The sequence below is a fragment of the Giraffa tippelskirchi genome, chromosome 1 (genome assembly GCF_054371585.1).
Source record: "Giraffa tippelskirchi isolate mGirTip1 chromosome 1, T2T-mGirTip1v1.2.pri, whole genome shotgun sequence".
Taxonomy (NCBI): domain Eukaryota; kingdom Metazoa; phylum Chordata; class Mammalia; order Artiodactyla; family Giraffidae; genus Giraffa; species Giraffa tippelskirchi.
The window spans coordinates 146,880,973-146,905,041 of NC_137275.1; the positions used below are offsets into that span (position 1 = coordinate 146,880,973).

At 35.4% G+C, this 24,069-nt stretch overlaps 1 protein-coding gene across 15 annotated transcripts in view; it reads right to left on the reverse strand.

The window, feature by feature from the left end:
- The window catches only part of CNTLN (centlein), a 331,587-nt gene that overhangs the window by 96,455 nt on the left and 211,063 nt on the right, over positions 1-24,069 (reverse strand). For all 15 annotated transcript variants that reach the window (XM_081499257.1, XM_081499287.1, XM_081499348.1 and 12 more), the window contains one exon: positions 12,579-12,679. In XM_081499257.1, the coding sequence (XP_081355383.1) occupies positions 12,579-12,679 (101 nt within the window). The remainder of the gene's footprint in view (positions 1-12,578; positions 12,680-24,069) is intronic.

Below are 24,069 nucleotides of genomic sequence, written 5' to 3' on the forward strand. Positions count from 1 at the left end.
ATTAGGGTAGACTGAAACTGTAACACCCCCTACCACTACCTTTTTTTTTTTTTTAAGTAAAAGATCATGCACTGGCAGAGTAAAGCACAAAAATCACATTTCCAGAATAACTGACTTTACCCAGTTAAGGGTAAAGTTCAAATCATTCCTACATTGCCTATGCATGCCTTCAAACAAGCAAAACTATATAAGAAACACAACAACATTAAAGGAAAAAAATCATAGAACTTCAGTTAGTATTATTAGAATTGAAATACATTAAAACCTATAAACATTTTTCTTAGATAAATTAGTGACAAATTTAATATTTTCTTACTGAATTATTTTTGAATTATATTTCTCAAAAAATCAAAAAGGGGCAAAAACAATAATACATAAAGCTAAAAGGCTGCATATCTGTATTAGTATGAGATGATTTTGCTTTAAAGTATGCTTGGCTGCTGTAGGTCAGTGTAAAACTTTGATTTATCAACAAAGGAAAAAGAAAACAATATTATTCTCTGTAGAGTAGAAATCCTCTTGGTATAAACAGTGACTAACAAGTTTGTTAGAGTGAATTAGGCATTTCTTTTGTCTTTGAAACATGACATATCCAATTAAAACTTCTGTACTCACGAAATAAATAGAACATTATCCTAAGGATAATAAAAGTCAGAATAGGTAGAATTTGCCATCTGGGGAATATGTACCTTTACCTTGATAATCATCGATTGATTCCCAAGTTTCTCTTTCTAGTCCCCTAACACCATGGTGCTGAATTCATTTACAACATTCTTTCAGCAATATAGAAATAATATGCAAATAAAATTCATCTGTTCTAGTGATTTAAATATCTGCTATAGTTCTTAGTAAAATATTTACACTTAAAAATAAGAAAATAGTTCTATATTCAAAGACCATACAGTACTAAAAGTAGCTAAATAATTCCAACAAAATAAATGTTAAAGACATTTAAAAGTGAATTTGACTGCTGTTTTTGTGCTCCTAAGTGTGCTTCAAGATTCACAGGTGGACTGGAAGAGCATGTTCACTTGTGGTTTTCCGTTGAAAATTGTGTCTCTCACCTTCACAGGTCTTATAAAGAATATACAAGCAGCCTGACCCAGGCCAAGGAGATGAACAAAGACCCAACTCTCTGTCCCTTGATTCCTTTCCCTTCCAAGGATCTCAGGATTTGGGAAGTGAACAAAGAGGATCTGGTTAGAAATATACAGGTCTATTTTTGTCCTTTGGTAGATGTATGAGAATATGCTTCACCTTAAGTTCAGTTTAGTACCATTCAGTCAACTCAGTCGTGTCCGACTTTTTGCAACCCCATGGACTGCAGCACGCCAGGCCTCCCTGTCCATCACCAACTCCTGGAGCTTGCTCAAACTCACGTCCATTGAGTTGGTGATGCCATCAAACCATCTCATCCTCTGTTGTCCCCTTCTCCTCCCGCCTTCAATCTTTCCCAGCATCAGGGTCTTTTCCAACGAGTCAGTTCTTCACATCAGGTAGCCAAAGTATTAGAGCTTCAACTTCAGCATCAGTCCTTTCAATGAATATTCAGGACTGATTTCCTTTAGGATGGACTGGTTGGATCTCCTTGCAGTGCAAGGGACTCTCAACAGTCTTCTCCAACAACACAGGTCAAAAGCATTAATTCTTTGGTGCTTAGGTTTCTTTATGGTCCAACGCTCACATCCATACATGACTACTGGAAAAACCAGAGCTTTGACTAGACAGACCTTTATTGGCAAAGTAATGTCTCTGCTTTTTAATATGCTGTCTAGGTTGGTCATAACATTTCTTCCAAGGAGCAAGAGTTTTTTTTAGTTTCATGGCTGCAGTCACCATCTGCAGTGATTTTGGAGCCCAAGAAAATAAAGTCTGTCACTGTTTCCCCATCTATTTGCCATGAAATGATGGGACCAGATGCCATGATCTTAGTTTTTTGAATGTTGAGTTTTAAGCCAGCTTTTTCACTCCTCTCTTTCTCAAGAGGCTCTTTACATCTGCATATCTGAGGTTATTGATATTTCTCCCAGCAATCTCGATTCCAGCTTGTGCTCCATCTAGCCTGGCATTTCGCATGATATACTTTGCATATAAATTAAATACGTGGGGTGACAATATACAGCCTTGACGTACTCCTTTCCTAATTTGGAACCAGTCCATTGTTCCATATCTGGTTCTAACTGTTGCTTCTTAACCTGCATACAGATTTCTCAGGAGGCAGGTCAGGTGGTCTGGTATTCCCACCTCTTTAAGAATTTTCCACAGTTTGTTGTGATCCACACAGTCAAAGGCTTTAGTGCAGTCAATGCAGCAGAAGTAGCTGTTTTTCTGGAATTCTTTTGCTTTTTCTATGATCCAACAGATGGTGGCAATTTAATCTCGGGTTCCTCTGCCTTTTCTAAATCCAGCTTGAACATTTGGAAGTTCTTGGTTCACATACTGTTGAAGCCTAGCTTGGAGAATTTGAGCATTACTTTGTTAGCTTGTGAGATTAGTGCAATTGTGTGGTAGTTTGAGGAAGGCTTCCTTATCTCTCCTTGCTATTCTTTGGAACTCTGCATTTAGATGGATGTATTTTTCCTTTTCTCCTTTCCCTTTCGCTTCTCTTCTTTTCTCAGCTATTTGTAAGGCCTCCTCAGACAACCATTTTGTCTTTTTGAATTTCTTTTTCTTAGGGATGGTTTTGATCACTGCCTCCTGTTCAATGTCACAAACCTCCATCCACAGGCACTCTGTCTATCAGATCTAATCCCTTGAATCTACTTGCCACTTGCACCATATAATCGTAAGGGATTTTGGTTTAGTGGTTTTCACTACTTTCTTCATTTTAAGTCTGAATTTTGCAATAAGGAGTTCATGACCTGACTCACAGTCAGCTCCCAGTCTTGTTTTTACTGAATGTATAGAACCTCTCCATCTTCAGCTGCAAAGAAAAAAAATCAATCTGATTTTGGTATTGACCATCTGGTGATGTCCATGTATAGAGTGATCCCTCATGTTGTTGGAAGAAGGTGTTATCATGACCAGTGCGTTCTCTTGGCAAAACTCTGTTAGCCTTTGCCCTGCTTCATTTTTGTACTCCACAGTCAAACTTGCCTGTTACTCCAGGTGTGTTTCACCTTACTGGAAATTTATTTTTTAAATTGTGGTTTTAAATGCTTTACTGTTATTTTCCCTCATATGTTTTTTTACTCTTACATTTCTTTTGTCCCCTTAATTCTCCTGGATTACATTAAAAATTAATGTAAATTCTCCAACGTTTTCTCTTTCTTTTAGATATTTTAATAAATTATTAAAAATCTGTTATTACTATGGAGAGTTGCAGAATATAGTAGCCTAAAACATGCCCTTTTGGCATATTTATTATTTGGGGCAGTAGGCACATAAAAAAAATGGAGGGACAGATTTTCCTAGAACACCCCTTATCTGCTGGAAGACCCTCCAAAAGGAACTCACCCCTGTAAAGTTTCACCAGAGAAGATTAACTCTCATCACAGGAGGAGGAAACTAGAAGCCCACACTAGATCTAGACAAGCTTTATTACAAACTATGATAGCTCTCAGCTAGTCTCTTGCGGGCCCATTCATTTTTCCTAAAATCATTTCCTCTCCCTTAAGAGGCCTACATCCCTCCTCCTCCTCTCTTCTTATTAGAAGAGTATGTAATTCTGAATTCTAAAGCCTCCTATTTGAGTACTCACTTTTCCCTGGGTATCTTCCATGTGTACATAAGACAAATACATTAATAAATTTTTCTTAATCTGTCGTTTACTATAGGGATTTCAGCTAAGAACTCAGAAAGGTAGAAGGAAAAGTCTTATTCCTTCCCTCCAATTATTTTTTTATTCATCTTAATTTTTGTTTCCTACACTAACTTTATTAAAGGTCTCTGTGATTATATCAATTTGGGATACAAAGAAAGGGGAATAGGTATCTTGAGTATTGGTAATTTCCTAAAAATACTGAAACCAAGTAGACCCTGTGGGGGCTCCTGGGTATGGAAGCCTTTCTGTGTCCCCTATTCTGTGTTTGTAGGCAACAGATCCAGCCTCCATGACCTTCCTTGACTCCAAAAGGGAAATTCAAACATCTGCTAATCAGAGAAGGGAGGGAATGCAGAGACAAGGCAGGAGCAGCCAAGAAACAATCGTGCAGCCTGGTCCTGGTTCTGGTTCTGCCTCAAAGGATACAGGTAACAGTATCCTGGGGTGCAGGCCCTGTACTCACCCTAATATTGTCAGCAACCCCACTCTTGAACTATTACTATAAAATGCCTCACCAAGTTCTCCCAGGTTGAGACACACAGTTTTCAAGGGCAGGACCCCATTGTGCCTCCCTATGCCTGGCAAAGCAATAAAGCTGCTCTTTTCAACTTCACTCAAAACTCAGTCTCTGAAATTTGATTCGGCATCAGTGCACAGAGGCTGAGTTTTCTGGCATCAATATTACTATATTTTCTTCATTTTTAGGAAAAAATAAGAGTCATAGTGAGCAGTGGAAAAGGAAATGGCGACTCACTCCATATTCTTGCCTGGAAAATTCAATGGACAGAGGAGCCTAGGGGGCTATTTTCCATGGGGTCACAAAAAGCTGGGCATGACTGAGCAACTGAGCATATACACAGCACATAGTGAGTATATTACTTTAGAGGGTACTTGTCATACAATAAAATAAGAAATATATCTTTGGTCTTTTTTCTTGGCTCCCTACACAAAGCTTCTAAAGTCCTTAGAATTTCATCAGTGATAGAGAGATAAGGGTAAGAGAATTATCTTCTGTTATTCATAACAGGCCCCTTTTCACAAGTTTCCCTTAAATCTATTTTCCTTTATATTTCACTTCTACTTAACACAAGCTGGGATATAAAATTTTTGTTGGAGACACCAACAAAAGTTGCAATGTAGAAAATTTAATACACAGAAATGTTTTGCATTTCTATACACTAACAACAAAAGATAAGAAAGAGAAATTAATGAAACAATCCCATTTACCATTGCATTAAAAGAATAAAATACCTAGGAATAAACCTACCTAAAGAGATAAAAGAATTGTACTTTGAAAACTATAAGACACTAATAAGATAAATAACAAATGATACAAACAGATGAAAAGGTACACCATATTCTTGAATTGGAAGAATCAATATTGTCAAAATGCCCATACTACTCAACGCAATCTACAGATTCAGTGCAATCCCTATTAAATTATCAACAGCATTTTTCACAGAACAATAATTAAAAACTATTCTAGTTCATATGGAAAATAAAAGACTCCAAACAGCAAAAGCAATCCTGGTGGAATCAGGCTCGTTAACCTCAGACTATACTACAAAGCTACAGTCATCCAAACAGTATGGTACTGGCACAAAAACTAAAATACTGATAATGGAACAGGATAGGAAGCCTGGAAATAAACCCACGCATCTATGGTCAATTAATCTACAACAAAGGAAGCAAGAATATATAATAGAGAAAAACACTCTCTTCAAAAAGTGATGCTGTGAAAACTGGACAGCCACATGTAATAGAATTAAATTAGAACATTCTCTAAAACCATACAGAAAAATAAACTGGATTAAAATGGATTAAAATATTAAAATAAAATGGATTAAAGACCTGAATGTAAAACTTCATACTATAAAACTTTTGGAGGGAAACACAGCAGAACACACTGTGACATAAATTGCAGCAATATTTTTTTTTTGGATTTACCTCCTAGAGTAATGAAAATAAAAAGAGAAATAAACAAATGGCATATAATCAAACTTAAAAGCTTTTTCACAGCAAAAAAAAAAACATAAGCAAAATCAAAAGACAACTCACAGAACGTGATAAAACATTTGCAAATGAGCGACCAATGAGGCATTAATCTCCAAAATATAAAATGGGTCATGCAGCTCAAGATCAAGAAAACAAACAATACAATAAAAAAACGGGCAGAAGATCTAAGCAGACAATTCTCTAAATAAACCATACACATTTCCAAAAAGCACATGAAAATATGCTCAACATTACTAATTATTAGATAACTGCAAATCAAAACTATAATAAATATTACCTCACAATGGTAATAATGGGCATCATCAAAAACTGTACAAAAAATAGATGCTGGAGAGGGTGTGAAGAAAATGGGAACCCTCCAAAACTATTGGTATGAATGTAAATTGTTATAACCACTATGGAGAACAACAAGGAGGTTCCTTAAAAAGATAAATAGAACTGTATAATTCAACAATCCCACTCCTGAGCATGTAACCAGAGAAACTATAATTCAAAAAGATACATGCACCCCAGTGTTCACTGCAGCACTGTTAACAGTAACGAGGACATGGAAACAACAGAAATGTCCATCAACAGAGGAGTGGATAAAGATGTGGTACATATATACAATGGGATAGTAGTCAAGTCATTAAAAGGAAAGAAATGCCATTTGCAGCAACATGGAAGGATCTAGAGATTAAGTGAAGTAAGTCAGACAGAGAAAGACAAATTACTTGTATGTGGAATCTAAAAATTTAAACAAATGAACTTACTCTCTAAACAGAAACAGACTCACATACTTCAAAAATAAACTCTTACTGTTACCAAAGGGAAAGGGTGGGATAAATTAGGAGTTTGGGATTAACATATAAACACTACTATATATAAAATAGATAAATAAGGGCCTAGTGAACTCTACTCAATATTATATAGTAACAAATATGGGAAAAGAATCTGAAAAACAACGGATATATGTATATGAATAATGAATCACCTAGTTACATACCTGAAACTAACACAACACTGTAAATTAACTATACTCTAATATATAGGAAAATTTTTTAAAAAGTGTTGTCAACTTAAGATAGGCTGTTATAGATATAAGTTGTTATATATAAGCCTCCTGTGTGTGTGCATGCTAAGATGCTTCAGTTATGGCTGACTCTTAGTGACCTGATGGACTGTAGCCCGCCAGGCTCCACTGTCCATGGGATTCTCCAGGCAAGAATACTGGAGTGGGTTGCCATTTCCTCCTCCAGTGGATCTCCCTGACCCAGGGATTGAACCCATGTCTCTTACGTTTCCTGCATTGGCAGGCACATTCTTTTCTACTAGCAACACCTGGGAAGCCAATATAAGCCTCCTAGTAATCACAAAGCAAAAACCTACAATAAACACACAAAAGATAAACAGAAAGGAATATAAGTACATTTATACAACTAAAGAAAGTTATCAAAATATAAAAGAAGAGAGTAAGAGAATAAAGGAAGAGAGTAGAACTACAAAAAACAGCCAGTAAACAATTAACAAAAAAATCAATATGTACATACATATCAGCAATTATTTTAAGTGGAAATGCCCTAAATTCTTCAAACAAAGACATAGAGTAGCTAGATGAATAAAAATAAGGTAAGACCTATCTATATACTGACTACAAAAGATTCACTATAGATGTTAAGGCACACATAGACTGAACATGAAAGGATTGAAAAAATTACTTCATGCAAAAGGAAACCAAAAGGAAGCTGAAGTAGGGACACTTATATCAGACAAAACAGACTTTAAAACAAGACTGTTACAGAAAACAAAGATGGATATTATATAATGATGAAGAGGTTGTTCAACAAGAGGATTTAACATTTGAAAATATTCATACACGCTATATCAGTTCAGTTCAGTTCAGTCGCTCAGTTGTGTCTGACTCTCTGCGACCCCATGAACTGCAGTACGCCAGGCCTCTCTGTCCATCACCAACTCCTGGAGTCTACCCAAACCCATGTCCATCATGTCGGTGATGCCATCCAACCATCTCATCCTCTGTCGTCCCCTTCTCCTCCCGCCCCCAATCCTACCCAGCATTAGGGTCTTTTCCAATGAGTCAACCCTTCGCATGAGGTGCCCAAAGTATTGGAGTTTCAGCTTCAACATCAGACCTTCCAATGAACACCCAGGATTGATCTCCTTTAGGATGGATCGATTGGATCTCCTTGCAGTCCAAGGGACTCTCAAGAGTCTTCTCCAACACCACAGTTCAAAAGCATCAATTCTTCGGCGCTCAGCTTTCTTCACTGTCCAACTCTCACATCCATACATGACCACTGGAAAAACCATAGCCTTGACTAGACGGACTTTTGTTGGCAAAGTAATGTCTCTGCTTTTAAATATGCTATCTAGGTTGGCCATAACCTTCCTTCCAAGGAGTAAGTGTCTTTTAATTTCATGGCTGCAATCACCATCAGCAGTGATTTTGGAGCCCAAAAAAATAAAGTCTGACACTGTTTCCACTGTTTCCCCATCTATTTCCCATGGAGTGATGGGACCAGATGCCATGATCTTAGTTTTCTGAACGTTGAGCTTTAAGCCAACTTTTTCACTCTGCTCTTTCACCTTCATCAAGAGGCTCTTTAGTTCTTCTTCACTTTCTGCTGTAAGGGTGGTGTCATCCGCATATCTGAGGTTATTGATATTTCTCCCAGCAATCTTGATTCCAGCTTGTGCTTCTTCCAGCCCAGCGTTTCTCATGATGTACTCTGTATATAAGTTAAATAAGCAGGGTGACAATATACAGCCTTGATGGACTCCTTTTCCTATTTGGAACTAGTCTGTTGTTCCATGTCCAGTTCTAACTGTTGCTTCCTGACCTGCATACAGGTTTCTCAACAGACAGGTCAGATGGTCTGGTATTCCCATCTCTTTCAGAATTTTCTACAGCTTATTGTGATCCACACAGTCAAAGGCTTTGGCATAGTCAATAAAGCAGAAATAGATGTTTTTCTGGAACTCTCTTGCTTTTTCGATGATCCAGCGGATATTGGCAATTTGATCTCTGGTTCCTCTGCCTTTTCTAAAACCAGCTTGAACATCTAGAAGTTCACGGTTCATGTATTGCTGAAGCCTGGCTTGCAGAATTTTGAGCATTACTTTACTAGCATGTGAGATGAGTGCAATTGTGCAGTAGTTTGAGCATTCTTTGGCATTGCCTTTCTTTGGGATTGGAACGAAGACTGACTTCTTCCAGTCCTGTGGCCACTGCTGAGTTTTCCAAATTTGCTGGCATATCGAGTGCAGCACTTTCACAGCATCACCTTTGAGGATTTGAAATAGCTCAACTGGAATTCCATCACCTCCACTAGCTTTGTTCGTAGTGATGCTTTCTAAGGCCCACTTGATTTCACATTCCAGGATGTCTGGCTCTAGGTGAGGGATCACACCATCGTGATTATCTGGGTCGTGAAGATCTTTTTTGTACAGTTCTTCTGTGTATTCTTGCCACCTCTTCTTAATATCTTCTGCTTCTGTTAGGTCCATACCATTTCTGTCCTTTATCGAGCCCATCTTTGCATGAAATGTTCCTTTGGTATCTCTAATTTTCTTGAAGAGATCTCTAGTCTTTCCCAATCTGTTGTTTTCCTCTATTTCTTTGCACTGATCTCTGAGGAAAGCTTTCTTATCTCTCCTTGCTATTCTTTGGAACTCTGCATTCAGATCGGAATATCTTTCCTTTTCTCCTTTGCTTTTCGCTTCTCTTCTCTTCCAAGCTATCTGTAAGGCCTCCTCAGACAGCCATTTTGCTTTTTTGCATTTCTTTTCCATGGGGATTTTCTTGATCCATGTCTCCTGTACAATATGAGTATACCGTGGAAGTGACACCCTATATAAGAGCACCTAAATATAGAAAGCAAATATTAAGAGATCTAATGGGAGAAACAGACAGTAATACAGTAGTTGTTCTGCTCAGATTTAATATTTCATAATTCAGTCTTACTAGGTGGTATGTTACCAGAAATTTATCCATTTTTTCTTCTAGGTTGAGCAATTTGTTGGAATTTATTTATTATAAGTATTTTCCTATGATTCTGTGTATTGTATTTCTGTGTTATCAGTTGTAACATCTCCTGTTTCATTTTTTATTTTATTTGAGTTCTCCCTTTTTTTCTTATACGTATAGCTAAAGGCTTGTCAATTTTATTTATCTTTTCAAAGAACCAGCTTTGAACAGATTTATAACTGGTAAGGAGACTGAATCAGTAATGAAAAACCTCCCAACAAACAAAAACCAGGACCAGATGGCTTCATTAATGAATTATAAAAAATATTTAAAGAATTAATATCAATTCTTCTCAAACTCTTCCAAAATATTTAATAGGAGAGAGCTCTTCCAAACTCATTTTACATGGCCAATATTATCTTGATACCAAAACCAGAAAAGGACACCACAAAAAATGAAAATTATGGGCCAATTTAAAAATGGGCTGAAGATCTAAACAGACATTTTTCAAAAGAAGACATACAGGCATAACTTGCTTTAGTATGCTTTGCTTTACTCTTCTTCCTAGATACTGTGTTTTTCAACAAATTGAGTATGTGTGGCAACCTTCTCTCAGCCAAGTCTACAGGTGACATTTCTAACAGCATTTGGTCATTTTATGTCTCTGTTCCACATTTTGGTAATTTTCCCAATATTCCAAGCCCTCCTCCAGCAAAAGGATTACAACCCACTGAAAACTCAGATGACAGATAGCATTTTTTAGCAATAAAGTGCTTTTTAATTAAGGTAAGTGCATTTTTTAGACATAATGTTATTGTACACTTAATAAACTACAATATAGTGTGAATATAATTTTTATGTACACTGGGAAACCACATAAATCATGTGGCCTGCTTTATAGCAATATTCATTTTATTGTGATGGTCTGGAAAAAATACCTCACAATATCTCCTAGAAATGCCTGTACAGATGGCCAACAGATATGTGAAAAGATGTTCAAAATCATTAATCATTAGAGAACGCAAATCAAAACCATACTGATATATCATCTCGTATCTTTTAGAATATGTATTATGAAAAAGACAGAAAGTAACAAATCTTGGTGAGAATGTGGAGAAAAGAGAACCCTTGTCCACTTCTGGTGGGAATGTAAAGAAGTGCAGTCACTTTGTATAACAATATGGAGGTTCTTCAAAAAAATAAAAATAGAACTACCATATGATCCAGCAATTTTACTTCTGGGTATTTATCTAAAGAAGATGAAAACACTAACATGAAAAGATATATACACCCCAATGTTCATTACAGCATTGTTTAGGATAGACAAGATATGGAAATAACCTAGGTATTCATTGATGGATGATAGAACAAAGAAATTGTGGCATATATATATATATATATATATATATATATATATATAAAATGGATATTATTCAGCCATAAAAAAATAATAGCATCTTGACATTTGTGATAACATGGATGGGCCTCACAGACATTATGCTAAATAAAGTCAGTCAGAGGGAGAAAATCAAATAATGTATGATGTCTCTCATATGCGCAATCTAAACAAACAAAGAAGCTCAGAAATACAGACAACAAATTGATGATTAACAGAGGTGATAAAAGAAACAGGTGAAGGGGGTCAAGAGGTAAAAAGAAAACAAAAAGAAAAAAAAGGGAGCACAGGTTTGAGCCCTGGTTGGGGAACTATGATCCCACATGTCACAGGGCATGGCCAAAAAAAGAAAAAAAGAGTAGTAAAAATAAAGGTCTCATCAGTTTTTCACCCAGTGATCTTAGTAGTCACTAATGATCATTGCCTTGCTCTATGGAAAGAAAAAAAAAAGAACTCAGTGAAGAAGTAAGCTTAAGTGAAAGTCACTCAAGTCATGTCCGACTCTTTGTGACCCCATGGAATTTTCCAGCCCAGAATACGGGAGTGGGCAGCCATTCCCTTCTCCAAAGTTTAAAATATGACAAATCAATGGTGTGAAACAGAAGGATTCAAATATTGGCCTTGACAAGTCATGAGTATATTAAATAAGTGAAACTGGAACAACAAACTAATTGGGACAAAATCCAGATGAATGATATATAAACATTTAAATATTATATATAAATTATTAAGTATAAATAACTAAGTATAAATTATTAATTATAACTTGTCAACACCTAAAAAGCACAGTGGTAACAATTAAGCTGTAGCAAGGTTAAATAAGAAGAAACTCTGTCATATCAACCTTATTTACTTTTTTTAATGAGGTTACTTGAGGATGGACTGAAGTCATATAGTAAATACAGTTATCTTGATTTTAACAAAGGAAAATCTTGCAAGTGAAATAGATAATCCCCTTTTACTAAATACTCTCAGGCTAGGGTTCAGGCAGGTTTCATATTTGCAGATCTCCAAGTTTCCTTCTAGCTCTAAGACTGTGACTCCAGGTGAGAATCACATCACTTCTAGAAAATGTAATGCCATATGAAAATATAAATGAATTATTGATAGTAACTACCACTATATTATCAATAACTCTATATTACTTATAAAACTTTGAACAAACATAACCAGTGAAACTTTGTCAATGAATAATAAAAATGAATACTCTCTCCTTATCAAATATTTCTTTAAAATTTTAATAAATGATAAACCTAACTTTTAAGTATTCTCTCTACTTGATTTTCTCATGAAAAATGAAAATGCTAATAAGATACGAAGGAGTAAAGCAATAGAAATAGGGAGAGCAGGGTAAGATTCTTAGAGCTGAAAATAAAACATAAAAAACTGGATAATTTTAAACTGCCTACATTGAACATTTATTCTGACAAAGTTACCTTCTCTTCTCTCTGCCATAAATGTATTCAATTCTTGTATTGTTGCTTTATCAACAGACATATGTACTTTAAGTTTATCCAGTTCTTCTTGAAGATTCATTCTATGAAAATTAACATAATAAACAATTATTTTAAATATGTAAGTTAAGAAAAATATGGCAAACATATAAAGGTGGCAAAAATATTATTAAAATACATGAATTAGACAGTAATAAAAAAAGCTAGAGCATATTAACAAATCCTAACAATTAAAACTGAATTTTAATGACATCTCTAAAGTAAAATGTTTCAACTGATTTTTAACTTTGTCTAAATAAACATACTAAATAATTAAAAAACATAAACTACATAATTAAAAAAAAAATCTATTGACTTACCAGATCATTTTCTAACACACAGATACACGATGTAAAATAGTAATAAAATATTAATACATATCACTGAAAACAAAGAGTAAATCTAAAGATGGCAAATAAAGGCAAAAAACTCTTGCTAGTAAAATGAAATTGAGCTACCGTGACAAGAGACCTGGATTAAATAACATCCATGGAGAGCTCTGACCTTGAGACCTGAGTGGACATGAAAATTTATCCGCAGGGACTTTCATGGCTGAGACACAAAACTGGATTAACCACAGGAAGCTGGGACACAACATTTTCTGAATGAAAACCTGAGTATCTGAGCTTATCTGGCTGAAGTTCCATTAAAAAGAAGCTTTTTGTCCAGTCTAAGGACAAGAAAGAGTCAACCATGTTTGATCAAAAACATAAGTATATATTGTTGTTGAGTTACTAAGTCACGTCTGACTCTTTGTGATCTCATAGACTGTAGCACATGAGGCTCCTACATCCTCCACTATCTCCTAGAGTTTGCTCAAATGCATCATGTTCACTGAGTCAGTGATGCTATCTAACCACCTCATCCTCTGCTGCCCTCTTTTTTCTTTTGCTGTCAATTGATCTTAGCATCGGGGTCTTTTCCAATGAGTCAGCTCTCCACATCAAGTGGCCAAGGTATTGGAGCATCAGCTTCAGCATCAAGTGAAAGTGAAAGTTGCTCAGCTGTGTCCAACTCTTTGCAACCCCAGGGACTGGGGCCTGCCAGGCTCCTCTGTCCATGGAATTCTCCAGGCAAGAATACTGTAGTGGGTAGCCATTTCCTTCTCCAGGGGATCTTCCCGACCCAGGGATCGAACTCAGGTCTCGCACATTGCAGGTGGATTCTTTACCATCTGAGTCACCAGGGAAGCCCAAGAACACTGGAGTGGGTAGCCTATCCCTTCTCCAGGAGATTTTCCCAACACAGGGATCCAATCAGGAGCTCCTGTATTTCAGGCAGATTGTTTACCAGCTGAGCTACCAGCGAAGCCCAAAAGTGAAAGGGTTAATCACTCTGTCATGTCCAACTCTTTGTGACCCCGTGGACTGTAGCTCACCAGGCTCCTCCGTCCATGGAATTCTCCAGGCAAGAATACTGGAGTAGGTTGCCAGCAGTCCTTCCAATGAATGTTCATGGTTGATTTCCTTTAGGATGGACTGGTTTGATCTCCTTGAAGTCTAAGGGACTCTTAAGAGTCTTCCCCAGTACCACAATTTGAAAGAATCAATTCTTAGCTGCTCAGCCTTCTTTATGGCCCAACTCTCACGTCTGTACATGACTACTGGAAAAAACCTTTAGCTTTGATTAGACAGACCTTTGTTGACAAAGTGATATCTCTGCTTTTTAATACACTGTCTAGGTTTGTCATAGCTTTCCTTCCAAGGAGCAACTGTCTTTTAATTTCATGGCTGCAGTCACCATCTGCAGTGATTTTGGAGTCCAAGAAAATAAAGTCTGTCACTGTTTCTACTATTTCCCAATCTCTGCCAGGAAGTGATGGGACCAGATGCCATGATTTTAGTTTTTTGAGTGTTAAGTTTTAAGCCAGCTTTTTTGCTCTCCTCTTTCACCCTCATTAAGAGGCTCTTTAGTTCCTCTTTGCTTTCTGCCATTAGAGAGGTATCATCTGCCTATCTGAGGATGTTGATATTTCTCCTGGAAATCTTGACTCCAGCTTGTGATTCATCTAGTTCAGCATTTCACATGATGTACTCTGCATATAAGTTAAATGTGCAGAGTAACAATATACTGCCTTGTACTCCTTTCCCAGTTTTGAACTGGCCAGTTTTTCTAGGTCTGGTTCAACTGTTGCTTCTTGACCCACAAACAGGTTTCTCAGGAGACAGGTAAGGTGGTCTGGTACTCTCGTCTCTAAGAATTTTTCACAGTTTGTTGTGATTCACACTGTCAAAGGCTTTAGTAGTCAATTAAGCAGTAGTAGATGTTTTTCTGTAATTCCTTTGCTTTCTCCATGATTCAACAAACGTTGGCAATTTGATCTCTGGTTCCTCTGGCTCTTCAAAACCCAGCTTGTACATCTGGAAATTCTCAGTTCATGTACTGTTAAAGGCTAGCTTGAAGGGCTTAAGCATGACCTTGCTAGCATGTGAAATGAGTGCAAATGTATGGTAGTTTGTACATTCTTTGGCATTGCTCTTCTTTGGGACTGGAACGACAACCGATCTTTTCCAGTCCTGCGGCCACTGCTGAGTTTTCCAAATTTGCTGGCATATTGAGTGCAGCACTTTCACAGCATCATCTTTTAGGATTTGAAATAGCTCAGCTGGAATTTTGTCACCTCCGCTAGTTTTGTCGGTAGTGCTGCTTCCTAAAGCCCAGTTGACTTCTATTCTAGGATGTCTGGCTCTAGGTGAGTGATCATACCATCATGGTTATCCGGGTCATGAAGACCTTTTCTGTATAGTTCTGTGTATTCCTGCCACCTCTTCTTAATCTCTTCTGCTTCTGTTAGGTCCATACCATTTCCATCCTTTATTGTGCCCATCCTTGCATGAAATGTTCCTTTGATAGTTTCAATTTTCTTGAAGAGATCTCCAGTCTTTTACATTCTATTGTTTTCCCCTATTTCTTTGTATTGTTCATTGAAGAAGGCCTTCTTTTTTCTCCTTGCTATTCTTTAGAACTCTCCATTCAGTTGGATACATCTTTCCATTCAGTTGGATACATCTTTCCCTTTCTCCCTTGCCTTTTGCTTCTCTTCTTTCCTCAGCTATCTGCAAAGCCTCCTCAGAAAACCACTTTGCCTTCTTGCATTTCTTTTTCAATTCATTTTCTATATTACTGACATTAAAATTGAGCCATTATATGTTTGCAGAGACCTGAAGAAATGACAGTAATGTAAAAACAGGTTTATGACCTGTGTAGACTGAGAGTTCCAGCAGGCACAATCACCCACTACAGAGAGCTGTCTAAAACCGAGTGAATGGACAAGAGGAAAGCCATGAAAGAAAATAATTCTTAAAGTCAAGTTTGTAGATAAGAGTAAATATGAATAAGCTCAAAGCCATAAATGACAGTCTGTATATCACCCCATTCAAAATGGGAGAATCTACAAGGAAAGAGAGATAACACAATAATTTTAAAAGAATTCTTAACAAAATTAAGAGTTTTTAAAATGGTGATAAAAAAGAAAAAAAGTTATAAACATATATGAAAAAGAACAGGGGTTTATGAGAGAAGACAAATTTTAAAAAAAGAACCAACTACTATATCTAGAAATGCTAATAAATAAAATAAGTTAGTAATAACAACATAATAACTGAAATTCAAAATTCAGTGGATGGATTAAACAGCATACCAAGAAAGCTAATAAAACTTTGTAAAATTAAAGACAACACAAAGAAACAAAGCAAAGGAAACAGTAACTATATATATAGTGTGTTGGAATGAGAAGGCCAGAAAGCATCTAATAGAAATTATTTGAAGAGAGAATTGAGAAAATGGGGGGGTGATTGAAAGCAGAATTAATAAAACTATATTTACACTAGGAACATACCAAAACTGAGGACACCAAAGAAAACAAGACAATTCTAAAATCAATAGAATGAAAAGAAAATCAACAATTAATGAATTCAGGAAAGACAGTAGACTTCTGATATTAATAAGAAAATCACATGGAAAATAAGTAATATTTTCCATATCCCATGGTTTACTACTCATAGGTCCTATATTAAAGAACTATTAAAGAATACTCTATTTCAGGAAGAAAACAAACTCAAAAGCAATGTATACAACAAAATAGGAAATGACGATGAAAGAAGTATAAATGTGTACATAACAGCAAGCAAATATTTATTAAGCAAAGCAATCAAAATATCTAAGTGAAGGTAAAACTAACATTCTAAACAACAAAATGATATTAGATGAATGAGAGGATCAGAATTAAAGCATCTGAAGATCCTTGCCTTGTAAAAGAAGAATGGAAGCATACGGAAGAAATTAAGACTGTCGAATGAAGTATGTTATAATTTCAAGAAAAAACATTTAAAGAATGGAAAACAAAAATTTACAAACTAGCAGAGCACAAAAATGAACTAAAAATATAATCAAATTCAAGGAAAGAAATATCTTTAAAAGAATCATAAAAAATGAAGTATACACTAAGAAAAATATTAAGGAAAAATATGGTCATTATATAACAGTAAAAGAAATGATTTGCTAGGAAGATACAACAGTTCTAAATTTTTATGTACTAAACAAGAAATATAATTCTTAAAATAATTCAAATTAAAAGGTGTATAAAGTGGAAAAAACAAAACAAAACAAGTAGTCTCTGCTTCCCCCCACTCAGTTTACTTCCTGAAAAAAACTGTTTATAGTTTGATACAAATAATTGTATTTTTGTTCATAGAAACATAAATACACATAAAGATTTAACAAATTGGAATCTTACACATTTGAAATTAGGTTAAACTTAGGTTACAGGTTGATGGGAAGGACAAACAAATGCACACATATATGTGTTCATACTCAGGCATGTCCAACTCTTCGCAACCCCCATGGACTGTAGCCCGCCAGGCTCCTTTGTCCAAGGGATCTTCCAGGAAAGAATACTGGAGTAGTTGCCATTTCCTCCTCCTGGGGATCTTCTCGATCCAGGCATCCAACCTGCGTCTGCTGTGTCTCCTGCATTGGCAGGTAGATTCTTTACCACTGAGCCACCTGGGAAGCACACACATCTATACCCAACCACAAAGCAATTAAGTTTAAATTAGGTTCTTGCTTTGTTTTGCTAAGAACATAGAACATAATGTAGCAAGATGGCCCCACAAAGAAAAACCAGATGTAGCTCATCTTAACTTAGTTTTCCTTGGCTCTTACTTAGATCACTAACCCAGTGGAACACAGGGCTACTGCTGTTGGAAATGTTATTTCATGCTTCTTTAGAGGTATTCTATGCTTACAGCTTGTTTTTTATTTTAAGGAAGAATTCACAAAGTCCGTACTGTTAATGCGAAGCATTTATAAACATTAGGGACTGGCTTGTTCTTGAGTCAAACAAGTACCAACAAACCACACATCTTAATGGGTATTTGGAAAAGTAGCTGACAGAGTAAGTACCCAGGCACTCCCAAGCAGGATGAACATTGGATACTTAGGGAATCAGATTTATTACCCATTTATTCTGCTGTTTCTGATGTTCTGTTTGGTATGGGAACCACAATTCAAAATCTACTTCTGACTGGACAAATTATGTGAGGTGACTGTATTCAGATGCTGGAGAACAGGCTACAATGAACTTTGATCAACAAACAGAGTCCTAAGGACAGTCCAGATTTCTTCCAGGAATCACTCATGATGATGTCATGATGTAGGAAGAGGGACTCTTCAGTGATCTGAAGAAAAAGAGACTGGAGTTTGGGAAAGCTGAAATGTTTGGAATTTGTAAAGCACAGTACTCAGAGAGGAGGAAGCTACAGAGGAGGAGCTGTAGAAATTTGCATAGGAATTCATTTGAGTCTTTGGCTGAATATTTTGTTGCACAAGCATAGTATGAAATTCAATAAGGCAAGCAGAGAACAACCAGTGCTTCAGAACTATTCCCAGAGCTCTCATGGCACTGGGAGACATGTGAGTTCTAACCAGCTAGAGGGGAGAATCTCGTTGAACATTAGAGGTACTCAGCAAAGAACCCAAAAGGGTCATTCCAATGAACAGGGTACTCCAACTCTGTGCTAAAAGGTGTTTCAATATATCTGAAAATATTTTAACTGAAATTTTAAACATACTTCTCTGAGTAAATAACAGAAAAAAATGGACGGAAATCAGTAAGGACATAGGATGAAAACTCTTCACAGAAAATTTATAAGTCTGTCCAATAACATCAAAACACATATTGTTTTCAAGTGCTATGGACTTGCATCAAAATAAAGCTATAATGCTGAAACATAAAACATTTTAAATAAAATTTAAAAAAACTAAATCATGCAAATTATTTTCTATGGCCACAACATCAATACACTTAGAGCAGAAATCAACAACAATTATGTCTGGAAAATCCCCAGATATGTAAAATTAAAGAAACCACTTTAAAATACTTTTTTCTCAATGAACAATGTAAGAGGAATTAGAAAATATTTGAACTTATAAAAAAATAAAACACAATCTTTAAAAATTTGTGAAGTGCTAAAGCAGTGCCTACATGCATTTCTAAATCATTACATGTGTATATTAGAAAAAAAGAAAGACCTACAATGATGTAAACTTCCAAATTAAAAAAAAAAACTAGTAAAAGAGAACAAAGCAATTTGAGTGCTTTTTTATATGTCTATTGCCTATCTGGAAATAGTTCCTTTGTGAAATATTTGCTCAAATGTTTTGTTCATATTTCTACTGGATTGACAGTCCTTTTCTTATTTATTCATAGGAACTATATATTCTGGGAATTAGCCCTTTGCTAGACATATACGTTTGTCTTTTTGTGCTCTGACATATCTTTCTGGGCTCTGAAAGTTGCCTTTTGATTAACTGAATGGTATCTTTCAATGAACAGAAGTTCTTGATCTTAACACAGCCCTGTTTACCAAATTTTAGTTTAAATTTAGTCTATTCTTTAAATCTTTAGGCTTCCCTGGTGGCTCAGAGGTTAAAGCATCTGCCCGCAATGCAGGAGACCTGGGTTTGATCCCTGGGTTGGGAAGATCCCCTGGAGAAGGAAATGGCAACCCACTCCAGTATTCTTGCCTGGAAAATCCCATGGACAGAGGAGCCTGGTGGGCTGCAGTCCACGGGGTCACAAAGAGTCGGACACGACTGAGCGACTTCACTTTCACTTTCACTTTAAATCTTTGTCTACTACAAAGACAAAAAGATGCTCTTCTATGATTTTCCTTAAAAGTTTTATTACTTAATCCTTCAAATTTAGACCTGTAGTCCAACTAGAATTGATTTCTATGTACGGTAAGAATACAACATCATTATAATATATATTATATATATATATATAATAATATAATTTACCTATACAGCTAACTTTTAGCTATACAGGTATATCAACTGCTATTTTGGTTGTTCCCATTTTTCATAATTATAAATAATTCTGTAGAGAAAATCCTTGCATATGTGTTGACATGCGAGCTTACTATTGTTTGAGTACATACTTTAAAAGGCAGAAAAATGTCTCACACACAAAAAATTATGTAGACTACGGCAACCAACATTAATGTACCAATTATATAGATTTTAAAATACTAATATTATATAATATTTAATCCATAGCTTTCATTTTTGTGAAAAAATTAAATTATTTTATTACTGAGGATGAGATGGTTAGATGGCGTCACCAGCTCAATGGAGATGAGTTTGAGCAAATTCCAGGAAAGGGTGAAGGACAGGGAAGCCTGGTGTGCTGCAGTCCATTGGGTCGCAAAGAGTTGTATAACACTGAGCAGTTTAACAACAACAACAACAATTCTGTTGCCAACAAAGGTCTATCTAGTCAAGGCTATGGTTTTTCCAGTAGTCATGTATGGATATGAGAGTTGGACTATAAAGAAAGCTAAGTGCCGAAGAACTGATGCTTTTGAATTGTGGTGTTGGAGAAGACTCTTGAGAGTCCCTCAGACTGCAAGGAGATACAACCAGTCCATCCAAAAGAAATCAGTTCTGAATATTCATTGGAAGGACTGATGCTAAAGCTGCAACTCCAGTACTTTGGCCACCTCATGGGAAGAACTGATTCATTTGAAAAGACCCAGATGCTGGGAAAGATTGAAGGCGGGAGGAGAAGGGGACGACAAAGGATGAGATGGTTGGATGGCATCATTGATGCAATGGACATGAGTTTGAGTAAACTCTAGGAGTTGGCGATGGACAGGGAGGCATGGCATGCTTCAGTTCATGGGGTCGCAAAGAGTCAGACACAACTGAGCGACTGAACTGAGCTGAACTGAACAATTCCGTTATTCCACCTTTATTCACTCCCTAGAAATAATAAGTACCTTACATTTTTACATACTATATATGTATGTCTGTGTATACAATTATATAGAACTACATTTTTGTGGATATATGTGTGTGTCGTATGTGCACACACATATATATATTCACAAAAACAGTACTGTTCTATGACTTAAATTTCTATATTTTTAGAGAACATAGTATATATCCTATTATTGAATTTTCTTCATTTAACTCAACTTTTCCCTTTGAGGATCTATACATTGCTTTATAGATCCAATTCATTCATGTTAAATGCAGCATAGCTCACATTATATTTAATATAAATATAGTATCACCAACTCAGTGGACGTGCATTTGAGCAAACTCCAGGAGATAGTGTAGGACAAGGGAGCCTGGCACGCTGCAGTACACTGAGTTGCAAAGAGTTGGACATGAATTAGCTACTGAACAATAACAACATATTAACATATCATGATGCACTTATATCAGCTAATTATGGACATTCAGATTGCTTCTTATTCTTCACTACTACAAAAATACTACAGTGAACACCCTTATTTATATATCTTATTTCATGTTATTTAAAAATTTTAAAGATCCTAAGAATCTATTTCAAAGTGAAATTTTTCTTTCAAGAGACTTTTATTTTTTCCAAATAGAATTACAAATATTGGAAAAAGATATTACTAAATAAAATGACTTTATAACTCTGAAGATAACTGCCAAAAACATTCCTACATTGATGATATTATTTATTTCTTAAGAACCCTGCTCTGCACTGGAAACAAAACTTATATAAAGCCTGAAGTAGTTTTTGGAGCAAGTAAACACTTTGTATTAGTCACCTTTATCACTCAAAATAAAATCTGATATTTATATATGGTTATTAGCATTTAATTCAGATGGTCACAAACTCAACATTTGTGATAAAATTATTTTCCTAGAGAAAGAAAGAGTATTTTAAAATAGACTGAGTTAGTATGACAAAATATACTTAAAGTAGCTTTAATATCTTTTTTTATAAAAATCAAATGATTATTCACTAAACACTTAAGATTTACTATGGAAATCTTTAAGTAAACCCTGTGTAATACCTTATGTAGTTAAAAATATCTACTTCCTCATATATTTGGAAACAATTTAAGGGAGAAATTAAATTTAAAATTTCATCTGTTTGGTATTATGATCTGAATGCATTCCCCTGAAATTCATCTTGAAATTCTAATTCCTCAAGATGATAGTAGTAGGATGTGAGGCTTTGGGGAGGAGATTAGGTCACAGAGTGAAGCCCTCATAAATGGGGTTAGTACAGAAAGCCCAGAGAATACCCTCACCCTTCCCTTGTGTAAGGATAAGACAAGAAGTCTGAAATCTGGAGAAAGGGCCTCAGCAGCCCATGCTGTCATCCTGGTTTCCAGCCTCCAGAGCTGTGGGAAATTAATTTCTGTTGTTTGTAAGCTACTGTGTTTGTAGTATTTTGTTATTGTAGCCTGAATGGACCTAAGATACATGAACTCAAAAAATAAATACCATATGTATGTGATCTCATACGTATGAAAAACATTTAAGGTATCAATGTCAAAAACCAATCTCTAGAGTTAGAAAATAAAACTCAAATTGCCATTTACTCAAGTGAAATATATGCCAATAAATACAAAGTGGTATTTTTTCTTAGCTAATAATCATGTTAAGTGTTTGGCAAAATACAATTAAAATACAACAAAAATATTATTAAATTCTACCAAAAGGTAGAAAAAAGCCAAATATCTATTAACAGATGAATGGATAAATAAAATGAGGTATATATAATACATACAGAGCAATTTTACTCAGCCTTAAAAAGAAAAGAAATTCTGACACAAGTTACAACTTAGAAAAAGACATTTATAAACCAGACACAAAAATAAAAACATTCTATGACTCCAGTTATATGAGGTACTTAGAATAAGCAAATTCATAGAGACAGTAAAAATGAAGAGATTCTGAGGGAAGGAGGTAATAGAGAGTTATTATTTAACTAGTACAGAGTTACAATTTGAGAAGTAAAGTTCTGAAGATGGATGGCAGTAATGGTAGCACAACAATGTGAGTATATTTAATGGCACTGAATTTTATACTTAAAAATGGTCACAATGGTAAATTTTATGTTTTGTGTATTATACCACAATAAGAATATATATCATATTCCCCGTGATTTTGGTTGATTTAACAGAAAACAAAAATACAAACCATTTCTATATTTTGGACAGATGGAAGAGAAGGAAAGAGAAAGAAGGGGGCAAAAATGGAAAGAAATCACTGTATAGCACATCAAAGGTACTAAATGCCACTGAATTGTATGCCTTAAAATAAAACTAATATGTAACTTGCATGCTGTTAGTGGTTATCCAAAAATACATTTGTTCTCAAAATATGCCATGATTAGTGGACATTTTTTTTCTCTAGGAACTACATTTCCAAATCATGTTAAAGAAATGCAGTTCCTAAAACCCTCATTGCTACAAATGGAAAAAAAAAAATCTTGCTTAGGAAGACAGGGAATCTTGCTTTGCAAAAGAAAAAAGGTTAGCTGAACTGTCCTACCATGATATTTTTATTTTAACTCAAGAAATTATTCTTTAATTTTATAAAATATTCTTTGAAATTATAACCTAAATATATTTAATATTTAACCCAAAAGAGACAAAAGCACTCCATTCTTGGTTATGACATTGATCTATAGCTTGTTTACATTTTATCATTAAAAAATGAACAAAAGACCACTGAAATAAAGAAGACTTTATCTGGTTATTATATAGAGGGTACAATTCCATACATCTAAAAAATAAATTGAAGTCTTTAATCACAAATTCTATACTCCTTTATAATTGGCCCCCAACTCTGTCTTCCCTGACAAGTTCACGACTCAGCATTAACTTGGAAACATATCAGTAATTATTTGCAAATATTTTGCATTCCCATACTTATATCCACATAGGGAAAAAATGGTAAAGTAGGGAAGATAAGAAGGGGGACAAAATGTTCAAGTGTGTTATATAAAGAATTTTAATTTTATTTTAAGAGCAATGAAAAGATATGAAAGGCTTTTAAGCAGGGGAGAAATATGCTGATTTGTATATTAAAAGATCACTCTGTAGCAGTGGGGAAGACATGATGGTGATCTGGATAAGGGCATTGATAAATAAAAATG